Source organism: Galeopterus variegatus, unplaced genomic scaffold (genome assembly GCF_000696425.1).
Source record: "Galeopterus variegatus unplaced genomic scaffold, G_variegatus-3.0.2 Scaffold1803, whole genome shotgun sequence".
In the NCBI taxonomy this organism is placed as follows: Eukaryota; Metazoa; Chordata; class Mammalia; order Dermoptera; family Cynocephalidae; genus Galeopterus; species Galeopterus variegatus.
In genome coordinates, this window is record NW_007727914.1 from 106,959 (window position 1) to 133,477 (window position 26,519).

Consider the following 26,519-nt stretch of genomic DNA (forward strand, 5'->3'; position numbering starts at 1 on the left):
AATTCAATAGTTATATTTTACAATAACAGATACTGATCTCCTCAAATCTCTGTAATAGAAATGGGCAAGAAGGAATACCAGAGGGGGAATCTACATGTTTACTTTCTAAAAATAAACACAAATAGATTCCTGAAAAATAGTTGGGAAAAGTTCATTGAGGATTAAAAAGTAAGTAATCTAGAAACTATTACTTTAAAAAAAAACCCTACAAAACACAACATAAAACTGACACCCAATTATATTCTAAGTACAATAGAGATTTTTGACCACTGAAAACATGACTCCTACAAACTAAAACTCTTCATATACTGCCTGTTTTAAGATGTGGCTTGGTAGAAGCATGGAAAAATAAAGCTGTAAAATTAACTCTATTCATTTAGCATTTGTTTTATTCATTTAATAACGTAGACATAACCATTTTCAGTGTCTCTTCTAGATACAGAATTATCACATCACACTGAAAAACATCCTTTTTATAGAAGAATAACTGTTTGCTAGGCTCACACTCCAGATTCAGATACCTGAAATCCTGGCCATCTGAGGGTAGGACCAGGTGAGATGGTTATTACCTGAACAGGCAGATGGTGTGGTTCTCACATCTAAATTACACATAGGAAAGATCAATCACACCCTGACAAGAGGCCTCACAGATTTGTTTCTGGACTGCTGTCCTTTCAACAGCCTTGATCTTAGAGGGGAAATAGAACAAGAAACACATTTAAGTTTGGTAATACTTTTATAAATAATGAGAGCCCAGATCATCTGGGAAGCATGGTTGTTGCAAATCTATTCAGATACCACGTTAGCCTAAGAATGGGCTCTCCTTCTGTACAGTATTGAAGGTATAGGCCTCCCTCATGGCTTTGAAAGGTGGGAAGTAAACAAAGAAACAAGAGGGAAGGAAGAGGACTAGGAGGATACCGGGCAAGACTAAAGCAGGTGCACCAATAGGTATTTTTGCAGAAAAGGTCTTTTTTTTTTTTTTTTTTACATGCCTTCTACATCTTTTCTTTCCCTTTTATTCATTTCTTTGACCAGTGCATTCTGCTTAAATTACTGTGAATTTCTGTTCACACTTTAATTCCAATATGAAGGGGATATAGGTATTGTCCTCCTTTTCTTATTAAAAATTTGGGCATGGGTAGTGCAAGGTGGTTGTAAGGGAAGTAGACAAGATTAGCTGTTGATAAGAGAGCAGGGTAGAGAGAGAGACCAGGCAGAGAAAATCATCATAAAGGACCAAGGATACAGGGAGTTGGAGGAAGTCAATAACCGTGAGAGATGCTACTTGCTTCCTATAAGAAGTAAGAAGTGACTTTATCTTGAAATGTCCAGGAACGTAACAGAAGCTGATTAAGCCACAGTGACCATGGCCAGCCAAGTCAGGGAGGAATAGGGAAAAACCAAACTCCTACAAGCATGGCCTAAGACACATTACTTATGGAGAAATACTAACCACATTTAAAAATAAATCCAGAATAAAGGGCACTGCGTTTAAGTGCTATCTTTACTTGTTAAGCATTTTGTCCTTTTGAATGTCTTAGGAACCTAAATATACAAAAGCCATTATTAATTTTTTGTACAGTGCGTAGCAGTGTCTTACTTGTTATAATTCAATAAATATTTGTCTTGCTATAAGTAATTTGTGCTTTGTTTTAAATAATTAAAAACATGCTTTTATGCACCCCTTTTCAATTAGCTTATACTACACTGTAGTGTCCTCAAAAAGACTTTGAAATGAGGATTATTGTCAAAATATTGAATCGGCATTGATGAATAAGCAAGTCAGCTCCTTTCAAGAGAGACCAGTTATGCCCCTTCTATGTTGTTTCCACCAAAACAGTCCAACAAAATCATATAACACTGTGTCAATATTTTTCTTGTCTTTCCTTTTTTTTTCTTTTAAACCAAGCAGAACTTCATACTTATAGAACAGTAGTTCTACATCTTTGTGAGCTCATAGACCATTTTGGTAAGGCAAAAGTGTCAAGAGACAGACAAGTTCCTACTACTATTTCCCTCCTGAATTCTAAAAACGAACAGGAGGAATAAGGTTCTAATGAAATTCCAGTACAGTATTTAATTCATTATTGACTCATGTTAGGAACAAAAATAAGGCCTTTTTCAGGTTAGAAACATAAATACAGTAACTTCCCATTTGTCCAAAATAGCCAGATAGCTACATTCCCTTCTTTCCACCTTTCTAACAAGAGGCCATCCAGTATTGATTTATCCTAACAATCGACTTCCAATACGTTCTCCTGTGTTAGGTCACATTCAACCTAATCTTGTCTCTATATATGGTGTAAAATGTAATCAATTTATGAATAAAAACATCTTGTATTCTTATGAGATTTTATAATTTTTGATTATAGTTTAATTCTTACTATATAGGTAGGATGATACTAATTTGTCTTCTGAATTAATGACATTTTACAATATCTTAAGTACAGTTTTAGTAGAATAACATATTCTGTTCTCCACTTCAAAATTTTTAGGGGTTGCACACATTCCATAAGACTGTTAGCTGAAAGTAACTGCAATAGATTCTTTCTCAACCATTTTAGACAAATGGAGTTTACTTTATTCGGTGAGATCAACTTGAGGATTATCTGGAAGACCCCTGAGTATATACATTGATGATCACAGTTTTAGAGTAACAATATTATTTTTGTCTTTCTCTTCAGTAAAACAGATGAAATGGATTTTGTTTTTATGGTTTTCCTTATTTAAATCCTTGTTTTAAAGTAAAATTCTCATCGTCCTGACTACCTGTTCTCTTTGAAATGATTTACTTTGCCTAATATAGTGAATACTGAATAAGGAATTAGAGTTTACTGCATTTAGTTCTCATTGAAATACATAAAAAATCTTTTCACTTTGGGGACTATGACATCCTTAATCTTTGCAAATTCACTAATGAACAGTAGGGGGAGTTCAAACTGCAGTATGAAGGCAAAATACCTTATAATCCAAACCACTTTTCAGCAACACAGCTATGCTTAAAATAAAATAACTTGTTATGCTATTTTTAAAAGACCTGAAAACCTAAGGCCCTCCCCTTTCCCAAAGGTTGTCGCAATAAACGTGGCCTTAAAAATGATATTGCTTTTCAATGGCACCTTTTGAATTTTCTTTTCATATGAAAAAAGTCTGCTAATTTAGATATTGTTCCACTGTGTCATTCCCAAGGCTACATCTGTGAAAAATATAGCTTCTCCCAATACAATGGTAAGTTTAATGGCTTGTAAATTTTCACCTTTGAAATTAAACACTGACCACAGTCAGAGGATAAATGAATAAAAACTAAAGAGGACATAAGAGAGTTAGCATTAAAAAAAAAAAAAAAAAATCTAGACCAGGGGTCAGCAAACTAGAACTTGCAAGTATGGCCTGCTGGCTGTTTCTCCAAAGAAAGTTTTATTGGAAAACAGCCATGTTTGTTCTTTTACCTTTTGCATATGTCTATAGCTGTAGTGGCATAGTGGCTGAGTTGAGAAATTGCAACATGGAGCTGGCTAAAAATATTTAATATCTGGTCCTTTACAGAAAAAGCTTGCCACTCTTGGTCTAGATATTTAATAAAGCCCTAGATAAGATATTTATTCTTTTCTTTTCAAAATTTTAGTTTTTGAAATAATACCTTACAAAGTCTGCTTCTAATTTTAGCAGTGAGAAAGACAAGACTATGGATTTTGAAATGCTGCCTGCAAGACAGACATCCAATTTGAAACTGGGAAAACAAATCGAGGAGAAAGAAAAATCAACGCATAATTTGGATTGCTATTAGTTACAAAAATCATTGATACATTATTTTCTCCATCTGCTCGAAATTAAAAAGACAACCAGTTCCTTTTTTTCTTTTCTTTTCTTTTTTTAACAAAGATAACAAATATAAAAATCTAGTCATAAACAGCCTTCAAAGAACAATTACAAACCAACTAGAGGGATCCACCTTTGGCGGGTTAATGGGTTAGGGACTTGGACACTTAAATTACCACCATGTTGTCGATTTCACAATGGCTGCAGTGATAAGGAAGAGTATGTACAGCAGGTGTAACAGCTGATTCCATCCTGTCACCATCCAAACTGAACTTTACTCTCTTCAGGATACAAGAACTTGCAAATGTCTCCGTGACACTCTCGGCACAGGTGTCTTCATCCCATATGAAAAGAGGCAGTTTCTATGGCAATATTGGTTAAGTGCCTATCATGCTGCACTAATATAGTGCAAAAATGTGCCTTCCATATAGCAAAAAAGATACAGGCAACCAGTTTGAAAATTAGGGAAAGTAGAAATGTACTGTATTAACACAAGCAAATTAGTTTTCCAGACAATAACCACTATAAAATACTGAACTTCAGGACTCTTTCTTCTAAGATACTAGTACATGTCCAGCATTCATACTTTGGAGAGAGACAAGAATGAAGTCTTATAAAAGAGTCTTTGTCTCTGAAATGCAGGTCAATAAAAGCTACCATCAACCTTCAAAATACTGAATTTATCCAATGGATTTTCTGCTCAGCTTAGAGTTTATCTCTTATTCACTGTTAAAATTATTTATTAACAGGTACATAATCTGACATAATCATGTGTATCATTCAATTGAGTATATGTGTTGTTATGCTTGACTATAGTATTGTGGAGATCTTGGTATAAACTCTTCATGCTTGAAAGCTTTATGGGTTTAACACTGCAGTAGTCAGTCTTGCAACAGGCATCCTAACTGGCCAATTCCACCACTATTTTCTAGAGATGAAAGTGGTTTTTCAGTTGGTAGATTTCAGAAAACATGACATAAACCTCTCAGAATGCAGCATGTGTTCAACTAAATTTCCTAAATTCTCAGGGTTAATGGTCTATATGTAAGTGGTACAGTCTTGAATATCCCCAGTGGCAGTATGATTTTCACTTTTATCTTTATGATGCTCTTTTAAAAAGTTAAAATGAATTTTAATCCACACAGTCTGGATACTTGTGTTGTGGCCTATGGATATTGATTACAAAGTTAGAAAGCCAAAACTGGTTATTGCGAGGAATCATTATATGTTACATGTCTGCATCCCCATCATAGGCTAAGGTTAAAGGTTTCAGTCGGTTGTTTTGCCTTCTCTGGGGTTTCTTTGGCTTTTTGCTGTAAAAAAAAATCATTAAAATTAGGGGAAAGAAAATCAGTCTTCAATTGTAAATGTTATTGTTTTAAATTAAAGAAAAAAAGGCAAAACAAATTGATAGACCTAAACTGCTTAATTGCCTACATTGCCTAAATTCAGCCTTAGAATTTGATTTTCTGGTGTCTCTGAATTTCATAGTTTTATGCTTTGAATAAACTTTAAATAAACTTGAAGTATTTTACTATCCTATAAAAGATGAATTACCCAAGTGGAATTCCTTTAGTACTAATAAGAGAAGTAATGTTATAGTATAATTATTTCTATTTAGCCAGAAATCTTTACAAATAATCCATGATTTACAAATAATACATATTTTAAAAGATAGCTGAATAAAATTAGGTGTTATCATAATCCATTATCTCCTCCAGTAGTAATTCAATATAAAAATCTACAGTTCACCATGGTCTGTACAAAGCAACATTCTCTTGCACACTTACAAAAGAACATACTTGAGAAGATGACCTCGAACAGTCCTGGCTCATCTTTAGAAACTAAATGACAGATTTGGTAGTTTTTAGGCCATCTAAGACTAAAACTATGTTTATTTAAAACTTTATGTGAACACTAAATAAATGCAGAATGCTTATTTGAGATATTAGTTTTCTGTTCCTTTGTTATGGTTTTCTCTGAAAGAGAGACATTATGTAACTCCTTAGATTTTGAAATATTTAAACACTCACCAAGCAAGATAAATCATGGAGACAATAAAGATGAGTAACACAAATGCCCCGGCTGCTACACCATAAACCCAGGTCTTCAGTCTCCCATCTAAGAAGAGTCAATATTAATTATTAATTTAGATTAGTCTAGTATATATGTGACAGTCTTTAACTATGAACTATGACCAGTTACCTATGACCAATTCAAAACTCCAAATGAATTATTGCTTCAGCATAGTTAATGATTACTGGGAAGCTGCTATTATAAGGTAGATGCTGCTTCATTATAGATAAATTATCAATGAAAATTGAACTGAAAAGTAATATTGTTTGAGTTCAGATTTCAAGTGTAGATGTCTAAATTTTTGCTGCTTCTTATCTGAATTTTACTTCAAATTCAATGTGTGTGATGCTATATAAACATTCTTCCGATTTTCAATCTATTTTGAGAATGGCAATTATAAGATGAAAAATAATGCAGTTTTAAGATTGTCCCACAACTTAGAGTTGATTCAGACAGGCATCTAAATACAGACTTAGTCATTTTAATAAATTTGTTCCAGATGAAATGAAGGTGGATATACTTAACATTTTTTGGAATTAATAATCTTTTATCTAGTCTACACTTAAGTGTGTGCTTTAATATTGGTTTGACAATATCATCTGCAAAAATAATCAGTTTGATTAACATGTGAAAGGATCTCTAAATGACTTTTTTTTCCCATACATTTTCTATTATGTGGAATCAGACATGACAGGAAATTTTCTACTTTGGTTTCCTGGTCTCATTCTCTTTGAACTTCTCAGTTTTATGTTCTGAATAGTCTTCAAGCACAAGATGCTATTAATGACATTGCCTAACTTAATTTGATCCTCACATCAACATATATTTTCTGTTGCATACATACAATTAAATATATGATATTAGTGTTAAAATTACAGATTGGGCAAAAGTGAACCCACAGAGACTCTGGTTTATTTAATATTTGAAAGGCATCAAAAGTGAATCAGTACTGTGGAATTTTTTTTTGTCTGGAGCTGGATCAATTTAGGGGCTCATTTGCTGGAAATAACTCAGTTAATATGTAAATATCCTTTCTTTTTAATCTAAATTTCTTTTAAAAATTTGAGCTCAGTTTAGAATCAAAAGAGTTGTTCCACTATTGGGTTTCTCTGCCCTGAGAGTTCTTCAGCAAATATTACTTGGGTTTTTCAAAAACAAAGAATATCTAAGTGTTATTTTTCAGAGCATGTACCTTTTTAATATATTAAAATTTTCACTTTTGGAAAACTGTATATTAAAGATAATGACAATAGTATTAATCTCCTTAAAAAACTTGTTTTGATGTGAGGATATCTGTCTGAATTCTTGGTCAAGGTCAAGATTGCTAATGGCCATTTGCTGGTCCACTGTCTTTAGTACTGAGAGAAGAGTTTTCCCATGCTTACACAAACAAGTCAGCTATGCAAAATAAATCGCATTTTCGCTAAAAACCTAATCAAGGCAGGGATAATGTGGTTGAAAGCTAGTAACCCAAATATTTAAAATACCTTAAAAAATTCAATACTGATTCTCCAATAAGAGAAATTAGAAAAATAGCGATGTGCTAGCTGTGAAAATTCCTTCTTTCCTTTCTCATTTCTAATGGAATTATGAAGCAGGTTATGCCAGGCTCTGCCGGGGAATTTCCTTTGGTCATGAACTAGTAATTTCTCCAGGGTGTGAGAAAAAGCGGCATGATCTTAGATGCTACAGAGCCCTTATAACACATTTTCAAATACCAGGTTAGTTCTAGGGATGAGTGTGTGATTAAATCCAACTGGGGAGAGAAAGTGTGCAGAGCAGAGAACAGCATTTCATCATGCCTCTGAGCTTGTGCCTGTATTGGCTACAAGTCCATTACTACATACTTTAAGAGCTGTCTGTTTAATATGCAAAAGGTCTGGTCGGTCTCCAAGTTTGAATCATCCCATCCGGAAGGGAAGGCTCCATCCCTGCTTTGTGTATCTGGTACTAGTACAGATTCTGAATATTTAAGTACGCTAACTCTGAGGGCTGAAATAAATTGGTCTGTCTACCAAGTGGCCCCTGGCACAGGACTGCATTACTCATGTTCTTATTTAATGTCCAAACAATTACCATTCTTGTGGTCCAACTAAAAATTCTAGAATGTCTTTATAGTCTTATTTGTCCCAGTTCTGAACAACAACACACTTTTTTCCTAATTTATATTTTCATTGTTTGATTTCTTTGTCCAATGTGAAATTAATTTATAATTGTAAATTTGACTGGGATTGAAATAAATAATATTTGATCCTAAAATTCTTCTCAGAAGAAAGTAATTTCATTTCTCTGAACTTTGAGCATGAGTGCTTTTTTCATAATAATAATAAAAAAATGTAAGAATAGATGGCAATATCAGAATAAAGGCATGTAGATGAAATAGTAAATAGCACATATGAAAATGCTTGCTCATTTAAAAAAAAAAAATCCTCTGGCTAAATGTATAAGTAAAGAATTCTGCATCGACACTGGCTAGATACTTCACCTGGCCCAAATGGCTGTAGAAACCAGGTCCTTCCCCGTCCTGCTGGGTTACTGGAGGGTTGGGTTGGATGTACTGCCCGACTGGTTTTCACATCTCCTCTTTTGTCCTCCATGGTGGGTATCATCACCACAGGGATAAGTGTGCACTGCTCAAGTGTACTGTTAGAAGACATGACTTCAGTGTACCCTTCTTCACAATGGCATGTTTTCACCTGCAGGAGAAAAGATTTACACTAGGCATGCAAGCTAATCTTTGAAAGCATAACAGACCTGAACTGAAGAGAAGGCTTTAAACAAGGACTGTTTGGAGAATTTACTCCATGTATTCTCTGTCTTAACTACATAAAAAAAGTGTAGTTTTTGTATTATATACAGATGTATTATAAAAGCAAAAGCACGTGCATTCAGAATTGTTTATATTGGGCCGGCCCGGTGGCGCACTGCTACAGTGCACCGCTTGGGAGCGCGGGAGGGTTCGGATCCCACATACAGACCGGTTCCCGCTCACTGGCTGAGCGAGGTGCGGGTGCAACACTGAGGGTTGCGATCCCGTTGCCGGTCCCGGTCCGGTATGGGCGCGACACTGAGGGTTGCGATCCCGTTGCCGGTCCCGGTCCGGTATGGGCGCGACACTGAGGGTTGCGATCCCGTTGCCGGTCCCGGTCCGGTATGGGCGCGACACTGAGGGTTGCGATCCCGTTGCCGGTCCCGGTCCGGTATGGGCGCGACACTGAGGGTTGCGATCCCGTTGCCGGTCCCGGTCCGGTATGGGCGCGACACTGAGGGTTGCGATCCCGTTGCCGGTCCCGGTCCGGTATGGGCGCGACACTGAGGGTTGCGATCCATTGCCGGACACGAAAAAAAAAAAAAGACAAAAAGAAAAAAAAAAAAAAGAATTGTTTATATTATAAAAGAAGGCTAAAAATAGTATTTTTATGCCTCAAGACATGCTTTTTGGTGGGGGGTATGGCTTGCACAAGAGACAGTGGGGTGACAAATGAAGCTGGTTTGCCTGCTCTAATAATTTTGCACATACCTCGCTACAGTATGAGTGGGGTTGACTACACGGTGGGTTACAAGACCTGTCAGCATCGGGTTGGCTCACCACCAAGCAGCCCCCTGCAGAACAGAAAATCATATTTTGAAAATAGCACCTCTTGCTATCATAAAAATACACTGTTGTTATAGACTTGTCTTTGACTCCTGAACCACTCTGAGAATCCCACAGATTTTTCTGTTGGTGGTTGACTGTGAAATATTTGATTAACCTTGACCAACTTATTAAGCAACTTGAGGCTTTTCTTACCGAGGGAAGACAACACAGTGCCTGGTACTTAGTAGGTGTTCAGTAAGCATTTGTCAAAAGAGTGATTTTATAGCTGCTATTTAAAAAATACTAAATGCATACAACCTATTTCTGGCAGTAGTTCTTGAAGCCAAGTCCAGCAATTGAAAAGCAGATTTAATTTTCGTTTAAAGTTAAAATTCTTTCTTGGCTATTCAAAACAATAGTTTTCATGTCCCTTGAGAGAACTCTTTAATTTATGTGACTACCACAGAAATGTATTTTTTTATAACGCATATTTCTTTTTGAGAAAATCACTATTCCTGCTAATTCAGGATAATTTGGGGGGTATAGGGAAGAAAAATGTAGCTACTAAGTTGTTTGCACTATTGTTTCAACTTGATTTTATAGCTATTTATCCCTCTTCATTTTCGGGTATAGTATCAACTATGCCTAAGTTGTTGTCAATGAAGTTTTAAGGTGGGAATGGATGTCATAAGAAACAATATTGGTGATGTGAAAGAAACTCATATTTTCAAACTAGTGATTTTTGCAAAGCCAAGTTTTGTCTTTGTTTATGGTACTGATGATCTTCTAGAATTTAATCTAAGGTGCCTATTAATTCTTTGTTTTATTGCAAGGCAACTACAGTTAAGACATGTATTTTGAAGTTATTATCATTAAACATATGAAGAAGAAAGAAAGCAGTATCTTGAGTTTCTTATACGGACAATTCATAAATTAAAGCAATTGATCAAGGTAGGTAATATACTTTACATGTGTTTTTATTTCTCATAAAGAATCTCACCTCTCCTAAAAGATGAAAGAAGAACACATACAGAGTTTATCACAAATCATTTACACATTGGCTTTTTGGTACCAAACGATATTAGAAAGAAATAAATACATTGGACATTTTACCATATTGAAAAGAAATTTAAAAACATAATTTCTATAGGTAAGTCTTTTAAAGTTTGACTTACCTTTGCATTGGGAAATAGCACCAATTGCAGTGAGAAAAGAGCTTTTAACATGTAGAATAAAAGGCAGACAAATATTATTTGCATCCACATTTGGAAAAAAAAAATGCAAACTTATAGGACCCTTTGGGGAAGCTGTTAAATTCCCTCTGAATAGTTTAAAGAAGAATGTGGACATTCGTTTCCAATGTCTGAGTTGAATGGATAACATCTATAATATCTTCTGGTTCAGAAAACTTAGGCCTCTCTGTCAAGGGCTCTTTTTACCTCATATCTCTTAGAGTGGGATGGTTAGGGTAGGTTTATCTCCCCAAAAAATAATACTGTGAGAGAGCAAAGGATTTCCTCGTAGGAGTCTTTGTATGTATATGTCCACTGGGGGATGCTGTTATCAAGGATTTCTACTTTCTCATGTTTAAAATCATATCTTCACAAAAATACAATTTGACATCCTGTTCCAGCCTTCATAGGGAGGAAATAAGTAATTAGGTTTCAATAAATCCAGGTAAGTTAAAATTCAATATTAAAACTGATACTTTTCAAAAAGCATATTGATCCCTGCTCCTGTTAGAGTACTCTGTATATTAAAGTTAAATTTATAAATGGACATTACTTAGAGGCATCCAAATGCACATTACTTTTTCGTCCCACCGGAAGATCAAAACAACAGCAGAAGTCAGCAGGGGAGCTAACGGTCAATACTCCTGCAGCCATTATGCTATGGAGATTTCTGTATATTAGATCTATAAAAATCTGTTTAAGAATAGCATTAGATTTGGGGGTCATGAGGTTGAGGCTCTGGTTCTGATTTTCATTTCTCTTTAGGAAACTTGCAGGGTCTTTGGTACATATCTGGAGCCAATTTCTTCCCCTTCAAGGGTCCTTAGGCTCCGTCACATTTATAGGACTCAGATAAAGAATCTTTTAGTAACTGCAGATTACAGTAGTTCTTTGGAAGTATATTTGGGTCAAAGTATAATCAAAACAATTTCTTCCTCTGGATTTCTTCTTCAGATGCATAATGATTTGGGAGTTGAGGCACAGTAAGTGAGGTGCTTCATATGCTGTGGGCTTGAGATTTACCAATGGGTCTTTCCTATTAATTAATAAAAAATTCTAAATCATAGATTTCTGAATTCAAGCAAGATATCTGATTTGTATAATCATACTCCCTTGGTGATATTTTTGGTCTGTATTTGTATTTACCTTCATGGTATAGATGCAGAAACAGTCAATAAACATTGTTTTTTTTAAACGAATGCATTATTAATACATATAATTTCTAGGAAAAACAATCTGTAAATTATTTACTTATAATAATAATTTTTTAGAGTTAGACATCATTTTAATTAAATAAGTTCTAGCAGCAATTTCTAAAAGGGCTAGCTGAGGAAAAACTTGAAACATTACAAAATAAAATAATTTATGATTGGTTACCAGACATGAATGAAGCTCAGGTGTCTTGAACCAAGTGCTAAATGCTGAAAGAGCATCTTTGTTTCTTTCATTATATTCTTTAACCAACTTACATGTGTGTTACAGCAAGACTTTCAAACAACAAAGAGAAATTGGAGATTTACCTGTTACATTCACACCATCTGACCTTTGACACCAGACTGTTCGGGAAGAGCCCTTCCAAGCACTGGCCATCCACTTATACTCATAACACTGCCCATCTGCAGAATCACAACAAACGTTAACAGAGGCACTCTGTTGCCCAAAAGGACAATCATGGGGATAGAGTATTAATAAAATATTTATGAACAATTGAAAAGTGTTAAGAAGTCTATTGCTGATGATTCAAATGTCTATTTATTGTCCCAAAGTTGTCATGCAAATGTTATAAAATTGCAGGTATATACCTAAGTTAATTTTCCATGTCTGCTGTCATATTTTCTGGTGGGAACCTGTGTTTTTAATTGAATTTTATGCTTTTTAAAGAGCATAATGAAATATCAAACATACATACAGGTATGGAGAATAACTAAAAAATATATTAAATTATCCATCATGCAATTTTAACAAATACTACCATTTATCCATATTTGTTTTCATTTTTATTTGCTTGTTGATGAAGAAAACATAAAAGATAAACAATATTTCACTATATTCCTTCCTGATCTGAACTCCCTCCCTATCTGTCCAGCAATACATACAAATCTGATGTAGATGTATGACTTCCTTTGCCATGCTTTTAATTCTTTTATTATGTACCTGTATATGTATATATACAAATACTATGTATACGTAAATAATATATGGAAGTTTTTAAATGTATCATATTCTATGTGTCATTCTGAAACTTAATAGTCAATGTTACATATGAAACTTTTTCATGTGAATTTTTATGTAAATATAATCAACTTATATTAACTGCTAAATATAATTCCATTATACTAAATATCACAATTTATTTAGCTATTTCCTTGATTAGGTTGTTTTTAATTTTTGCTCTTAAAACAATGGTGGTCAACCTCACGCAAGTCTCTTGGTGCTTCTTTAAGTTAACTATCTACAAGAGAAATTTCTGGTTATCACTATTTAGATAGCTGAAACTTTACTAAATATTTCTCATTTTTTTTTTTCTCCAAAAGGAGACAATTTACTCACCCACCAGAAGTGGATAAGGATTACCACTGCTCCAAACACTTGTGAAAGTTTATAATAGCCAGATTTAAACTTTTTGTCAGTCTTGTGGGTCTAGAAAGTTTTTTCCTTTTATTTATTTATGTCTTTTGTCTTTTTCCGTGTCCGGCAACGGATCGCAACCCTCAGTGTTGACCCCGTACCGGACCGGGGACCGGCAACGGGATTGCAACTCTCGGTGCCGCTCCCGCGCCTCGCTCAGCCAGTGAGCAGGAACCGGTCTGTATGTGGGATCCGAACCCTCGGGCGGGAGCGCCGCCGCGCTTCCCAAGCGGCGCACTATCCAGTGCGCCACCGGGCCGGCCCGAGTTTTTTCCTTTTAAATTGAAGTTTTTTGATTATTAAAACTATTAAACAGTAACAAAGATGTTTTGAAGCCTTTGGATTTTTCTCTTACGTAAATTGCTTATTTCCTGGCTATTTTTTTCCTACTGACATCTATACCTTTTCTCATTGAATAGTGGGAATTCTTTATTTTATAATAGTGATTCTCAAAGCATGGTTCAGGGTCCTTGGAGGTATAAGTGTGAGGATTTCCCCTTTTCAACTATGTAGCTGTGTGAATAAGGCTGGCTTTTCTTCATGTACATAAACTAAAATAAGATTGCAATAGATTGAATGCAGAAGTGATGACAGAATTCAGCTGTCTTCAAGTCAGGCTTTACAGAGATTTGCAAAAATCTAAAGCAAGATCACTCTTTTATTAATTTATTTTTGTTATGGAAAACGGTTATTTTTCAGAAAATATGCTATATATGATAACGTACAATTGGTTTATGACTGTTATTTTAAATAAATTAATAAACATTAAAAAACTATCAGTTTTCATCTTTAAAATGATAAATTTCCATGTATATACCTCACAAAAGAAAAGCTTTTTGGGGTCCTCAACAATTTTAAGTCTAAAATTGTTTTGGACAAAAATGTTTTAGATTTGCTATTCTAGACACTAATTCTTTGAAATTAATTGACTTCACAAATATCTTTTGTAAGTCTGTGGCTGGTCCTGTAACCTTGTTTATGATGTATTGTACTGTGTAGAAGATTTACATTTTAATTAAAATTTTTTCTCTACTTTTGTTTGTGCTTTTGGTGTTGTATTTAGGAAATCCTTCCTTACCTTGAGTTCTTAAAAATATTCTCATATTTTCTATAAGCGTTTTACAGTTTTGCTCTTTATTTCAGGTCTATAATTTATCTGGAATGTAGTTTTATATATTATGTAAGCTAAAGACACTTTTAAAAACTTCATATGGATAACAAATTGTAGCAACATTATTCATCTCCCCACTCATTTCCCCACTGACTTTCACTCTGCCTCTTACCTCTATATGAGAATTTGTACCTCAGATTCTCTATTCTGTTCCATTAGTCTAATTGCTTTATTGTTGACCAATCACTATTTTTAATTATTAGTGCTTCTGAGTAAGTCTTTATATAAAGCCATGTAAGTCCCTTGAATTTTTCTCCCATTTTTCCTTCTTGAAAACATTCTGGGGTCTTCATGGTCTTTAGATCAAATTAATTTTAGGATCAATTTCTCAGATTACACTAATAACCTGTTCAAATTGCACGAAATTTATAGGTATATTTATGTAAAATTGACGTATTTTAACATTGAGACTTTTTATTCATGAACATGGTCTATTTTACCAATGTTTTAATTCTTTCTTTATGTGTTCCAATAGGATTTCATAATTTTTTCCATACCTATATTACATTGTTTTTATTAGACTTGTTATAGCTTTATTTCTATTGTTAATGCAATTTTTTCTAATTAAATTTTATTACTGGGTATTGCTGCTAAAAGAAAGACAGTATTTTGTGTATTGGTTTTCATCAGCACCGCACTCTACCGAGTGAGCCACAGGCCGGCCCTATGTGTATTGGTTTTTAAACTGTACAATGCTCCTGAACTCTTTTCCTATGTCCAAATACTTGTCTATAAATTCTCTTGAATTTTTTACATGTGAAAATCATATGAGAATGTTAATTTTATTTTTTCATTTTCAATTATTAAATTGAATATTTATATTCTTCTAGTTATGCTTTGACTGGGACCTCCATTAGTAGGGTGGAAAGAAGTGGCAATAATGGGCCACTTCTTTTGTTTTGTTATTGATTGCAAGGGAATGCTTCTAATCTTTCCCATATATTGTGATGTTTGTTGTAAGTTTTGGTGAATATCATTTATTGGGTGAAGGGATTTTCTTCTAGCTCAAGTATGGTCTGCAAGTTTTTATTGTGAATGAGGATCAAATTCTATAAACACCTTTTTTCAGATGTATTAAAAATTATATTCTTTTTTCTCCTGTTAATGTGATAAATTATATTAATAGATTTTTTTAATATTTAAGCATCTTTGTATTTCTAGAACTAATTAAACTTAGTCATAATATTAATTATCTATTAAATACATTATTGATTTGTTTAGCTAATATTTTAGTTTTTATGAATTTGGCATTTATTTTCATAGGTGACTTTATTTTTATTGACTGATTTTACTGTCAAGGTTATACTAACAGAGGAATTGGAAAGATTTTTCTCACTTTTTCCCCATTCAACTTTGTTTTATTTTCTTAGCATTTCACATAAATAGAAGTTGTCTGCTTTTCTGCATTTTAATAAACTCTATTTTATTTGTGGTAGTTCCAGCTTTGCTTTGTTTTTCTTCATTGATTTTACCACGAGGTGGTCTATTTTCTCAGTTTGCTCAAAAAACAAGCTATTGGTTTTGTTGATTATCTCTTGTTCTTTGTTTTCTGTCTCACTGAATTTGTGAGACATATTGGTCACACTCTATTTCCCTTTTACTTTTTAAAAGAAATTTCTTGAGTTGAAAGCTTAGCTCATTGTTAAGTTTTCTCCCTTCTATATAAGCATTCAAAGCTTTAAGTTATTTTCTAATTACTCCTTTGCTGAATCCCATATAATGTTTGATATGTAATGTATAGAGTGTGGTTTTCAGGTTTTATTTCTGTATGGGCATGGGGGATTTCTTTTATAATTATGTTATTGGTTTCTAATTTTGTTTCATTATCATTTCGGGGTGAATAATTCTCTTTCCTGCCTTGGGAGTTATTTCATTTATTGCAACCTTTGACCTTTCTCTATTCTTTATCTACCTTGTCCTAGGCACATGGAATGTTTTATCTAGTTGATAAGTTTGAGAATATTAACTGAAAGGGGGGTAATTCTATCTGATTCTTGAGTTAAGTCATCTAGCCCATTTGGTCTTTATTCTAAATGTTCTCCTTCTCTAACATTTTAAGCTTTCTCTTCCAACTTTTTTGGGAAGAAAAATAATATTTTGCATCCTAGTTGCTCTTATATGTCATATTTCTTAATTATTTCAGAGCACAAGCAGGAATAACAGGGTTGTTTGTTGAGCTCGACATTCTTCATTAGATATCAATTCTTTTGTTTTCACTGAGACTTCCCTGGCATCCCCCAAACTATATTTTAATGCTCTTTGGTTCTTGTAAATGTCATGTATTGCCCATATTGAGTGAATCATTTTATATGTGTGTATACATACACACACATATAAACATACATGGTCTATATGTTCTATGTCAAATTTAGATTAAGATGGTTAATTCTTACCAAATAATTTGATTTATCAGTTTCTGAGAATATAGTAAAATCTATCATTTTGTTGTGGATTTGTAATTTTAAAAACAAATATATCATTAGACTTAAATTTTGTTAGACTCATTCACGATCATGATTGTCATAGTTACACAAATAACGTGCTCCTAATTATCTCAGCTTCTTTACATCATAAAACTGGGATGAATTTTTATAATATTTGACACCTAATGTATGAAGGGTGGCAGAATTTTTCTTTCTCTATGTCTTTAGAATTCAGAAGCACACCCTTAATTCAACTCTTGGCCTTACATGAGATCTTAGTAAATTTGCTTAACAGAAAATTCTTTATCTTGTGCTTTTTCTTTTTAACACAAAACTAATGAATTGTAGCACTCACCATCACATGATTTTGTTTCTAACATCTGCTCTGGGCACAGATGTTGATTTTCTAGTTCTTGTATAATCACAGCTCTGGATCGGACCTGTATTCCTCCAAAGCCTAGATCCTCACCGTTCACACAGGTCAGCTGACACAGGCTCCACGAAGACCAGTCCTTCAAATAACAGTCACCTGCAAAACACAGGTTTGTAGTTTACATCCATACCAGTAAACAGTGGCTTGACAGTCATTTTAATTCTAACGCTATTGGGTAATGTTTGTAGGTATGCTAGTTATACATATTATTTATAAGATTTAGATAAGCATTTAATATTTGCAAGTTTGTATGTAATTTTATAAGTTGGTATAAATATTGTTATTCTCTGAGTGGTTGTTACTGGTCTATGTGTTGCTTAATGATATCAAATATAAACTATGGCTTGAAGGAGCTTACTCGCACAGCTATGTAGTTAAAAGGGGAAATCCTCGCACATATTCTGAAAGAACGTCAAGATCTCCCGGGGTCGGTGATCCCATGCTTTGAGAATCATGGCTCTAGAATAAAGAATTTGCACAATTCACCTCCCTTTAAGAGTTAACAAATATTTTATTAAAACTTACCATCATTCTTGTCATTATCATAGTAAAGGGGTTTATTAAATACTTGGTAATACTAAAAAAAAAAACCTTAAATATGTATAGAGCTTCTCTTCTAGGTATTCATAATTTCAAAGGACCTTGAAGTCCAAGGCTGAGAAAGCTGGTATTTATTATTTATTATTTTATTCCTATTTCTTCCCAGAGGAGTGGAGATGAGACAGGCCATTGAGCAGCTCCAGTATTGGAAATAACACTTGCCATTTCCTTTGATCTACATCTTCAACCAACTTCCCCCTTTTTCAAGTATTTACTGAAGAACAATATACATGCAAAATGATCACATATCATAAATGCATAGATAGCTGAATTTTCACAATCTGATTATATATCCACATAATCAGCACTCAAACAAAGAAACAGAACATTCCCAGAATCTCAGTAACCTACCCCATATTATATATGAAGTCATACTATACGTACTTTTTTGTGTTTGGCTTCTTTCACTCATTTATATTTGTGAGATACATCATATATTTATGTAGTTCTCATTTGTTCATTCTTACAGCTATACTTTATCCCATTGTGTGACTATACTACAATTTAGATATCCATTGTACTATTGATGGATATGAGCCAAGTTGTAAACATTTTCTATTATGAATAATTCTGTCATGAACATTTTAGTACAAGTCTTTTGATGAACTTATATTTCTATTGAGTATACACCTAAGAGTGAAATTGTTGGGCCATGGTGTATCCATGTGTTCAACATCTTCAACCATTTTGAGAACAAGGAAGATTTAATAAAATACAATTTTCCATACTTTTCCATCCCTCAGGACTGACTTCTTGGTGACACTGTTCAGAGTATATGGTAAATTATGATAGACACAAGGGGTCTTATCACTTTAATTATTCCAGCCATACCACATGAATAACTCATATTGCCTTATGTTATGCCGAAGATGATTAACATAGCACAAAGTTGCCTGGAGATCTGATTAATAAAACAACTTCTTGTGCCATCATTAAGAAATCCTGGCAAGACATGATTTTATTAAATTGATTTTATTAAATTGGATCGTGTGTGAGATCTCAACTGAAATCAGGCCCGTTTTGGGGGCAGGTAATAAAATGGGAATTACTGAATCAGCAAAAGGTTATTATTGGCAGGTGTGGGAATGTCTAAGAAGCAATCCTTTGCATAGTTCTAGTGAGCCAGATTTCTTTTTATTTTAGTTTATTTTGATAAGAACATTTAACACGAGATCTGCCCTCAACAAATTTTTACGCATACAATACAGTATTGTACTATGTTACACAGCAAATCTGTAGAACTTACTCATCTTACAAAACTCAAACTTTATACCCTGCTCAGCTAAATAGGAGTTGCTATTCAAATTTTTTGTTTTTAAAAATAATCTTTATTTCTTAACCTGAAGTAAACAAAAATATCCATGTAAGCAAAGACCATTATGCCAGTTGACTATGCAAAATGAGAAATGCCTTCAAAGTCTAGCCAGTTCAAAGTATCAGGGGTTATTTTATTAACTGCTCTGTTTAATTTCATTCTGTTCATGTTAATAATAGACTATAGACTACCACTATTATCACCTCAAATAATTTATTTACTAAGGAATGATTAAATTGATGAGTGAATAAATGAGTAACACATGTTGTCAGGTTTTCTAACTTTTAGAGACCTGATCTCATTTTTCAATATTTTTGAAAATATGTTACCCACACTGGGCCTCCACACTTTAAAATTTTCTTAAATCATACCCTTTTATATAGAAAATATGTTTTGTACCCAACCATTTTTTTTTTTTTTTTGCTGAATCCTTATTTTCTATTTTTTTTTTTTTGAGATCTTATCCAAAAGAACACATTTCTTAAAGAGATGTATTTTTTCCTTATAATTTTAAGCAAATTGGGACAATAAACATTTTTCATTTGGGGGTAAAATATAGGTAATTTACTTCAATCTTGTTCATTTTCAATCCACTAATAAACCGTTACTCTCATATCTTTCTCAAGGATGGGTTTCCTAGCTTATTTTTACCTTAAATCTCTGCTGCAATTCTCTGTACCAAGTCCAAACTTCTAAATATTAACTTATCATTATCTGCCAATTATGTCTATACTATTTAATATACAACATTTCCTTTTCACATTTTACAGTATGCACACCTTGTGCCCAATATTGAATCTGAATAATATCTTCCAATATTTTCTTCCATAATATTATCTTCCAGTTGCAGGTAATTTGATTTTTTCTTTTTGGCATGCTTTGCTGATTCTCTATTTTTCTACATTTTACATTTTAACTATAATGTATCTAGCTGTGAATTTGTTGTTGATTCTATCCAGGACCCAGAGTAAGCTTTCATTATGGGTACTTAAATCTTTCTTTATCCATTGTGTGTTTAAACATTGCCTCTGCCTCATTCTCTATTCTCTTCTTCTGGAAATCTCAAATAGATTATGCTCAATTCTTATTTTCTTATCTTTTATTTCCACCTTTCTGGTCAAGTATGGGCCTAAGGCCATAATTATCATCTCCTGCAGATGTTAATATTCCCAACTGGTGTCAAGAGAGGCCACATGGGAAACCTGGACTTCACCCCTATCTGGCAGCAACAAGGGAGGCAGGGCCCCTCTTTACACACAGCTGCAGTGTCTAGCTGCTGGTATAGATATTACTAAATAAGAAGACTGTTGATATCCCTCAATTTCTATAGGTTGAGTATCCCTAATCCAAATTTCCAAAATCCTTCAAAATCTGTAACTTTTTGAGCTCTGATGTGATACTCAAAGGAAATGTTCACTGGAGCATTTCAGATTTCAGATTTTCAGATTAGGAATGCTCAACCAGTACGTATTCTGCAACTATTCCAAAATCTGAAAAAACCCAAAATCCAAAACAATTCTGGTTTCAAGCACTTCTGATAAGGGATACTTAATCTATACTATACATGTAACCTCTTCTTGACCTTGGGCCTGGTAATAAATCACCAAGATATGAAATCTGTTTTGCTGTTGTTACCTGGACAAGGCTGGGTGCAGGTTTCCTCCAAAACCATTTTCTTATTGCCATCTACAATGGGTTCAATGTCAGCACAGAATTCCTCATCCACCACTTTGCTGATATCATCAGCTGACCCATCACTCACGACACAAGAAATGTTCCTTGTTCTGGTCCCTTCTCCGCACTGGGCCTCCTGCAATGAAGGAAGCATTAACTAATTAGGAAAAGATAAATAATTCACCAGAAAGCTCATCACTTACAGTCATCTCTGCACCATTGATTCTGATTTATGAACAGTTAGAAAAGCATTTGAAACCCTAGGGAGGAAGCCCTGCAGGGCACCAGCTATAAAGCATGCACTGAACAATTTATTTGTTTCCTCGACAAAGACAGGCAAATAAATTTTCATTAAAATAAATCAGTCTCCAAATGATTTTGAAAGTACAGGACAGGGAGTGTTTGTTATCAAAACTAATTACATGATTATGAAATGACAAGGCACATAAAATCTTTAAAAGGAAGCTTGCCATCTGTAAGCTTTGAAACATATTTCTGAAACCATCTCTGCAGATAAAGAAAACACACTTTCATACAACTTCTTGAGATTTGATACCTGCACTTGGCACGGAGACCACTGGCCATATTGCCACCGATAACACGGCTTCACTGGGCAAGGTTTAGACTGGTCCATGAGGGAAGGGCACGGTCTTCCATCACCCTGAAAGGGCTGAGTCACTGTTCGTCTTCGGATCATTTTTCCTTTAAGAGATAAAAAGTGATGCAACTTTAATGATATGTTTTAGCTGTACAAGCATAAATCTTATTGGGAGAAGGCATCCTAGAGATCTCTCCTGAGGAAATCAGGGAACAAGTAAGGCTCCGATGTTTTAGAAAGAAGAAACCCAATCCAACCTTCTGAAGATTATCTGATATGACCTAAAACAAGAGGGACATCTTACTTCATATTCCTTGATCATCAGCCTAATGTTAATTGCCGTACAAACAAACCTGTGAGGCCACATGTTTGAGAACATTCTGACCAAGGTGACCATTCAGAAAGCTGACAGTTCACAGGGCATTCCACCATGCAGGATGTGTTCATCTGCCAGTTCTTCTCCAGGCTGAGCTGAAAGAATAGAGGTAGACCCGTTTGTACTGATACTAAGGCATGCTCACAATCTATCATCGATGGGGGAAGGAGTGAGAAAGAGAAGAGAGGAGAGGAGAGGGGAAGAGAATAAGGGAGAACAAACAAGGTACATAAGAGAGTAAGAAGATATCTGGAGGACAAGCACTCAAACTGTTAAAAGTATAATGTGGTTCAACCCAGGAGAGTGGGCATTAAGAGCACAGAATGAATGGAGGAGCCATTGGTGATATGTATTGTTGGAACATTTTCAATAAGCAATGAACAAAAGTGGATTTAATCTCCAAATTGGTTGAATTTTGCTAAATGAGGAACAAAAAAGTGTAAGCACAATTACTTCCCATTAGTTAAAAATTAAGAATATGATCAAGATCTACAATTGTCTCTTTGAGATATTATTATTTATTTTCTCATGTGCATATTAAATAGAAAAGCAAAAGGGAAAGGTTTTAAAGACAAATTGCCACTCAAGAGTAATAATTTAATATATTGAAATAAAATAGCTTTCTTTCTCAAAAGGAAATGTGGGCCTGCAGAATTTTTTTGATTATAAATATTTTATACACCGTTTTTCACAAAGGTTTTCTCTTCTAAAGCTAATATTAGCAGATAACTGTGCTATGACTCAGTTGTTTTGGTGTTAAACCTACATACATCAAATAATAATGTTCTACCATTTTACTAGCATTCAGGTTCCATTACTTATCATTTAAATATTCTACTTTAAAAATATAAGATGAAGTTTCAAATTCGTCAACTGTATATTCCAATATTTATAAAGTCTAAGGTACAAAGTATCATTGAAATAAGAAAATTTAAGAGCTTGTTAGGAGAACACAAATTATTTTTTATTAGTAATACTTGGAATTTTCAAGACTTTATTTCTGCATAAATGAGAAGTATATACTTTCTAATTTATACAGCAGAAGAAGATGGCAAAAAATTTTTTTTCTGAAACATTATGTTGTATTTCAAGTACAGCTCTTGGCTCTAAGTTATTCACTGAAAAAGGATCAGATCAATGCTTTGTATACTTCATCCCTCTGCACGTGCTGCCATTATATGCTACACCAATAATACCTTTCAGAGCCGAGTATTTGGTATGAAAGTTTTTACCACATCATTTAATTAAAGGCTCATAAAGTCTCTTAAAAGTCAGGGGAGGTTGCAGATAGGAATCTTGAGGTGCTGTGATGAAAATAATGTGTTACATTTAAGGTGGATATTAATTTCATGGAAAGTTTGAACCACAGAACTCAGCTAACACTTATTAGTGAGAGTTAAAGAGGATGTCTGTTTACAGATATTCTGGGTATCCATTGATTAGACGCTTTAATCCTGTAGCACTTTTCCCCTTACATTGTATCTCTCTTTTTACTCTCTTTCCTCTCTCATCTATCTAAACATACTTGTCTAAGTAAATTAAAAGACATCTATTCAGGGATCAAAGACTAGGAAAGGAGAAACCAACTGCTAGGTGTCAGGTGAGTAAATATCTGAAAAACATCAAAGATAAAAATAGGACTTAAACTCTAGGTGGGTTTAACCCTGACTTTCCTCTTTGTTGGGTAGTAACACCATCTTTCTTTGTGGCTGTTACCTACCGCTGTCACGCTGAATGCAGGGTTTGCACATGTATTAACAGGCAGGCAATCAATCCACTGTTTTAAAAAGATAGCACACTTTTTGGGAGCTATGGTTTAATCCTACTGCATCCATAGGGATATGTAAAATGGGACATTAACTGTTTAATCAATTCTCACAGAGAGAAGCACCATTCTCCCTGAAGACAGTGTTTGCGGACTATTAGGATTAAACTCCCTAATTGTCACTGCAGTATTCAAATATTATAATATTTACACATAACAGTGAACTTATCTAGGCTCTCAGATGATAAAAATTAGTTATTTCTCAGGTTTTTACTCATATTTCATTTAAGAAATCAAGGACCCTATTTATACCTTTGTCGTTTAGTCATATGAAATAGTTTAAAATCGGTCATGTATGATTTGGGTTCAACTTTCAAAAAGCTCTCAGAGCTTTTCATTTTCTACTTCATTCTGACCCAAAAGGGCATTTATGTGTACATTTGCAAAAAGAGAGGAATATTAATCAACTAGAAGTAGATCACAGAAAGCTCTCTAGCCAATATGACTATAATAATTTTCATTGATAATGTTATTTTTGAAATGGTTACATCGCTTCATTGTTATTAGCTTCAAAAACAAAATCACTCAGGTATGAAATTTCCAATTATCTAAATCTAAGGTGTGAATAGACTAAGTTATGTTATAAGATTACAGTGGAGGACGTTTATTAACTAAACAACTTGATGTTTTTGGCACATCTGGGGGCTGTGCTCCCACGATGGAGATGAAAGGGAGTTAATTTAGGTCCACATGATAAAGACATCAAATGAATTAAAGTACTTCCGTCTAGAGTTTTCTCTTAGCATTTGAAATTATTTACAGTGGGCTTATAATAACCCCCAGGATGTGCAGACAGAAGTTGTGGTGAGCATGTCTACTGAACCCTAATGAGGTTATAAGCTCTTCCTAGTCTACTCCAGATCTATTGAGGCTCTTGCTTATCTTGGTTCGTATTTGACCCAGTGGACCTCAGATTCATGGGCAGTCAAAACTTGTCAGGAATGTGAGCACCTTTCTGGTATGGAAATCAGACAAATTTATTACAACATGCAGTGTAGCTTCATGAAAATTAAGAGAAGCCAACAGCTACGTTTCCTTAATTTCAGAACGTCATCTCTAGAAATAATGACATTACTTTAGTCAATTAGAGAATTAACAGTTAATAATTCTGTGTACCTAAAAGATAATAATGGTCATTCCTCTGTTTGAATTTCAAACTCTCTCTTATCCAGACCTGAGTACTTAGACTCTCACAGCTGGGTATTAGATCCTAATATCAAAATCTGCTACCAAACCACATGTGATCAATGTTTAGCAACAGAGAAAATAAATGATGGATTTTGGCAGGTGTCCCGGGCACTACACAAAACTCACATCAAATTACAAAAGATGATGAGTAGTCTGATTAAGATTTATTGTCTTTATTTACCTAGATTTTTTATTGTTCCCCAAGCATTTCTTTCAGAATAGCCTAATTAGCATACCTTTGGGCTTCAAGTAGAACAAAATACAGGAAATTATACATAGACATCAGTAGTTGGACACTGTCTCTTTTCAAGAGGGTACTTAGCCTGTGAATAGTGCAGAAAAACATCTGCTGGCAATGAGCTGCATGGAGCACAGGTCGTTTGGCTCAGCATGAATTGAAATTATTAGGGAAGAATTTACTCACAATATAACACAGCCTCCACCCACCTCTTCACAATAGTTCAGGTCAACCGACTTTCCATCACTTCGAACACAATCCAACATCCTTGTTTTAATGCCGTTTCCACAAACTGCCTTCTCACTGAGCTGACATGTACTCCAGTCTGAAAGGAAGGGAGCCCATCAGAACAGAAGGCTATGTATGAAACAGATTTCAAATGCAACTCTGATGATCTGAATCCCATATTTAATTCACAACTGCTTCCTAAGCCCCACAATCAATCATGCCCCATGCAGAGCATATGGGTCCCAGCTTTGTACATATCAGGAGTCAAATGGAATTGCTGGGTTTGCACATAGCTACAGGGATTATTCTTGAAGGCAGATGTCTACTTGACAATCTTGGTAGCTGACCGTTTGGTGATATTATAAAAATGGCTTTGGCCTCCACAAACTTTTTTCCTAATAAAAAGGAAAATTTAAAATTTTGCATTATTTTTATTTTAGCAACATAATCATAATTTTAGTTGATGGTGTTTTAACTGTGTAGTTATATTCATATAAGTGAAATAAAACACTGTATTTCACTTATTGTCCAAATTTAGAATGCTTTAAAATGCACACTTATTTGTTTCAAAAATCACTTTGGCCATATTTATTTAATTCTCTTATTTTATGCCTTTTGCAAAATAGTTATTTTATCTTTTTTTCCAGAGTAACATAGCATGTCCCAGGGAATATTAATTTCCTTTGTGTCATGAAAGGAAATTGAAGAGGAAAACCAGAAGAAACAAAAAGCCAGTATGACTTTTATGTGTCATTGTACATATCTTGAGTTTGTTTCAGTGTGAACATTTCTTGGGAAAAATTCCAAAGCAAGCTTTGGTATTGTACTAAATCAATGAAATATCTTCTTTCCTAGGGTATGTGTCTTGGTGACATTAAATGAGTTTTAGGGAGAAAAATGAAATTTACAAAAAGCCTGTTTTTCTGAAAAATACTTTTCTATTTTCGTCTATCCTTTTATAACATTGATTTATAATCTTTGGCAAGTTTAAGATTGCTGACATTTTTATATCTAATCATATTTATAAACTGCCCACATACCCCAAGAATTGTTGCTCCAGTATGTTATAGCAATTAATCCTCTTCTAAAAAAGAAAGGCATCTTTCAATAAATCT

General features: G+C 34.2%; 1 protein-coding gene across 1 annotated transcript in view; it reads right to left on the reverse strand.

Moving 5' to 3' along the window:
• Nucleotides 1-367: 367 nt before the first annotated feature.
• Nucleotides 368-26,519, reverse strand: part of THSD7A (thrombospondin, type I, domain containing 7A) — a 210,500-nt gene continuing 184,348 nt past the window's right edge. The window contains exons 18-27 of the mRNA XM_008579065.1: nt 25,386-25,501; nt 21,903-22,020; nt 21,508-21,653; nt 20,913-21,087; nt 17,285-17,458; nt 12,228-12,323; nt 9,419-9,501; nt 8,384-8,594; nt 5,856-5,943; nt 368-5,135 (exon numbers count right to left, since the gene is read on the reverse strand). Coding sequence (XP_008577287.1) covers nt 5,051-5,135; nt 5,856-5,943; nt 8,384-8,594; nt 9,419-9,501; nt 12,228-12,323; nt 17,285-17,458; nt 20,913-21,087; nt 21,508-21,653; nt 21,903-22,020; nt 25,386-25,501 — 1,292 coding nt within the window. The 3' untranslated portion in view covers nt 368-5,050. The remainder of the gene's footprint in view (nt 5,136-5,855; nt 5,944-8,383; nt 8,595-9,418; nt 9,502-12,227; nt 12,324-17,284; nt 17,459-20,912; nt 21,088-21,507; nt 21,654-21,902; nt 22,021-25,385; nt 25,502-26,519) is intronic.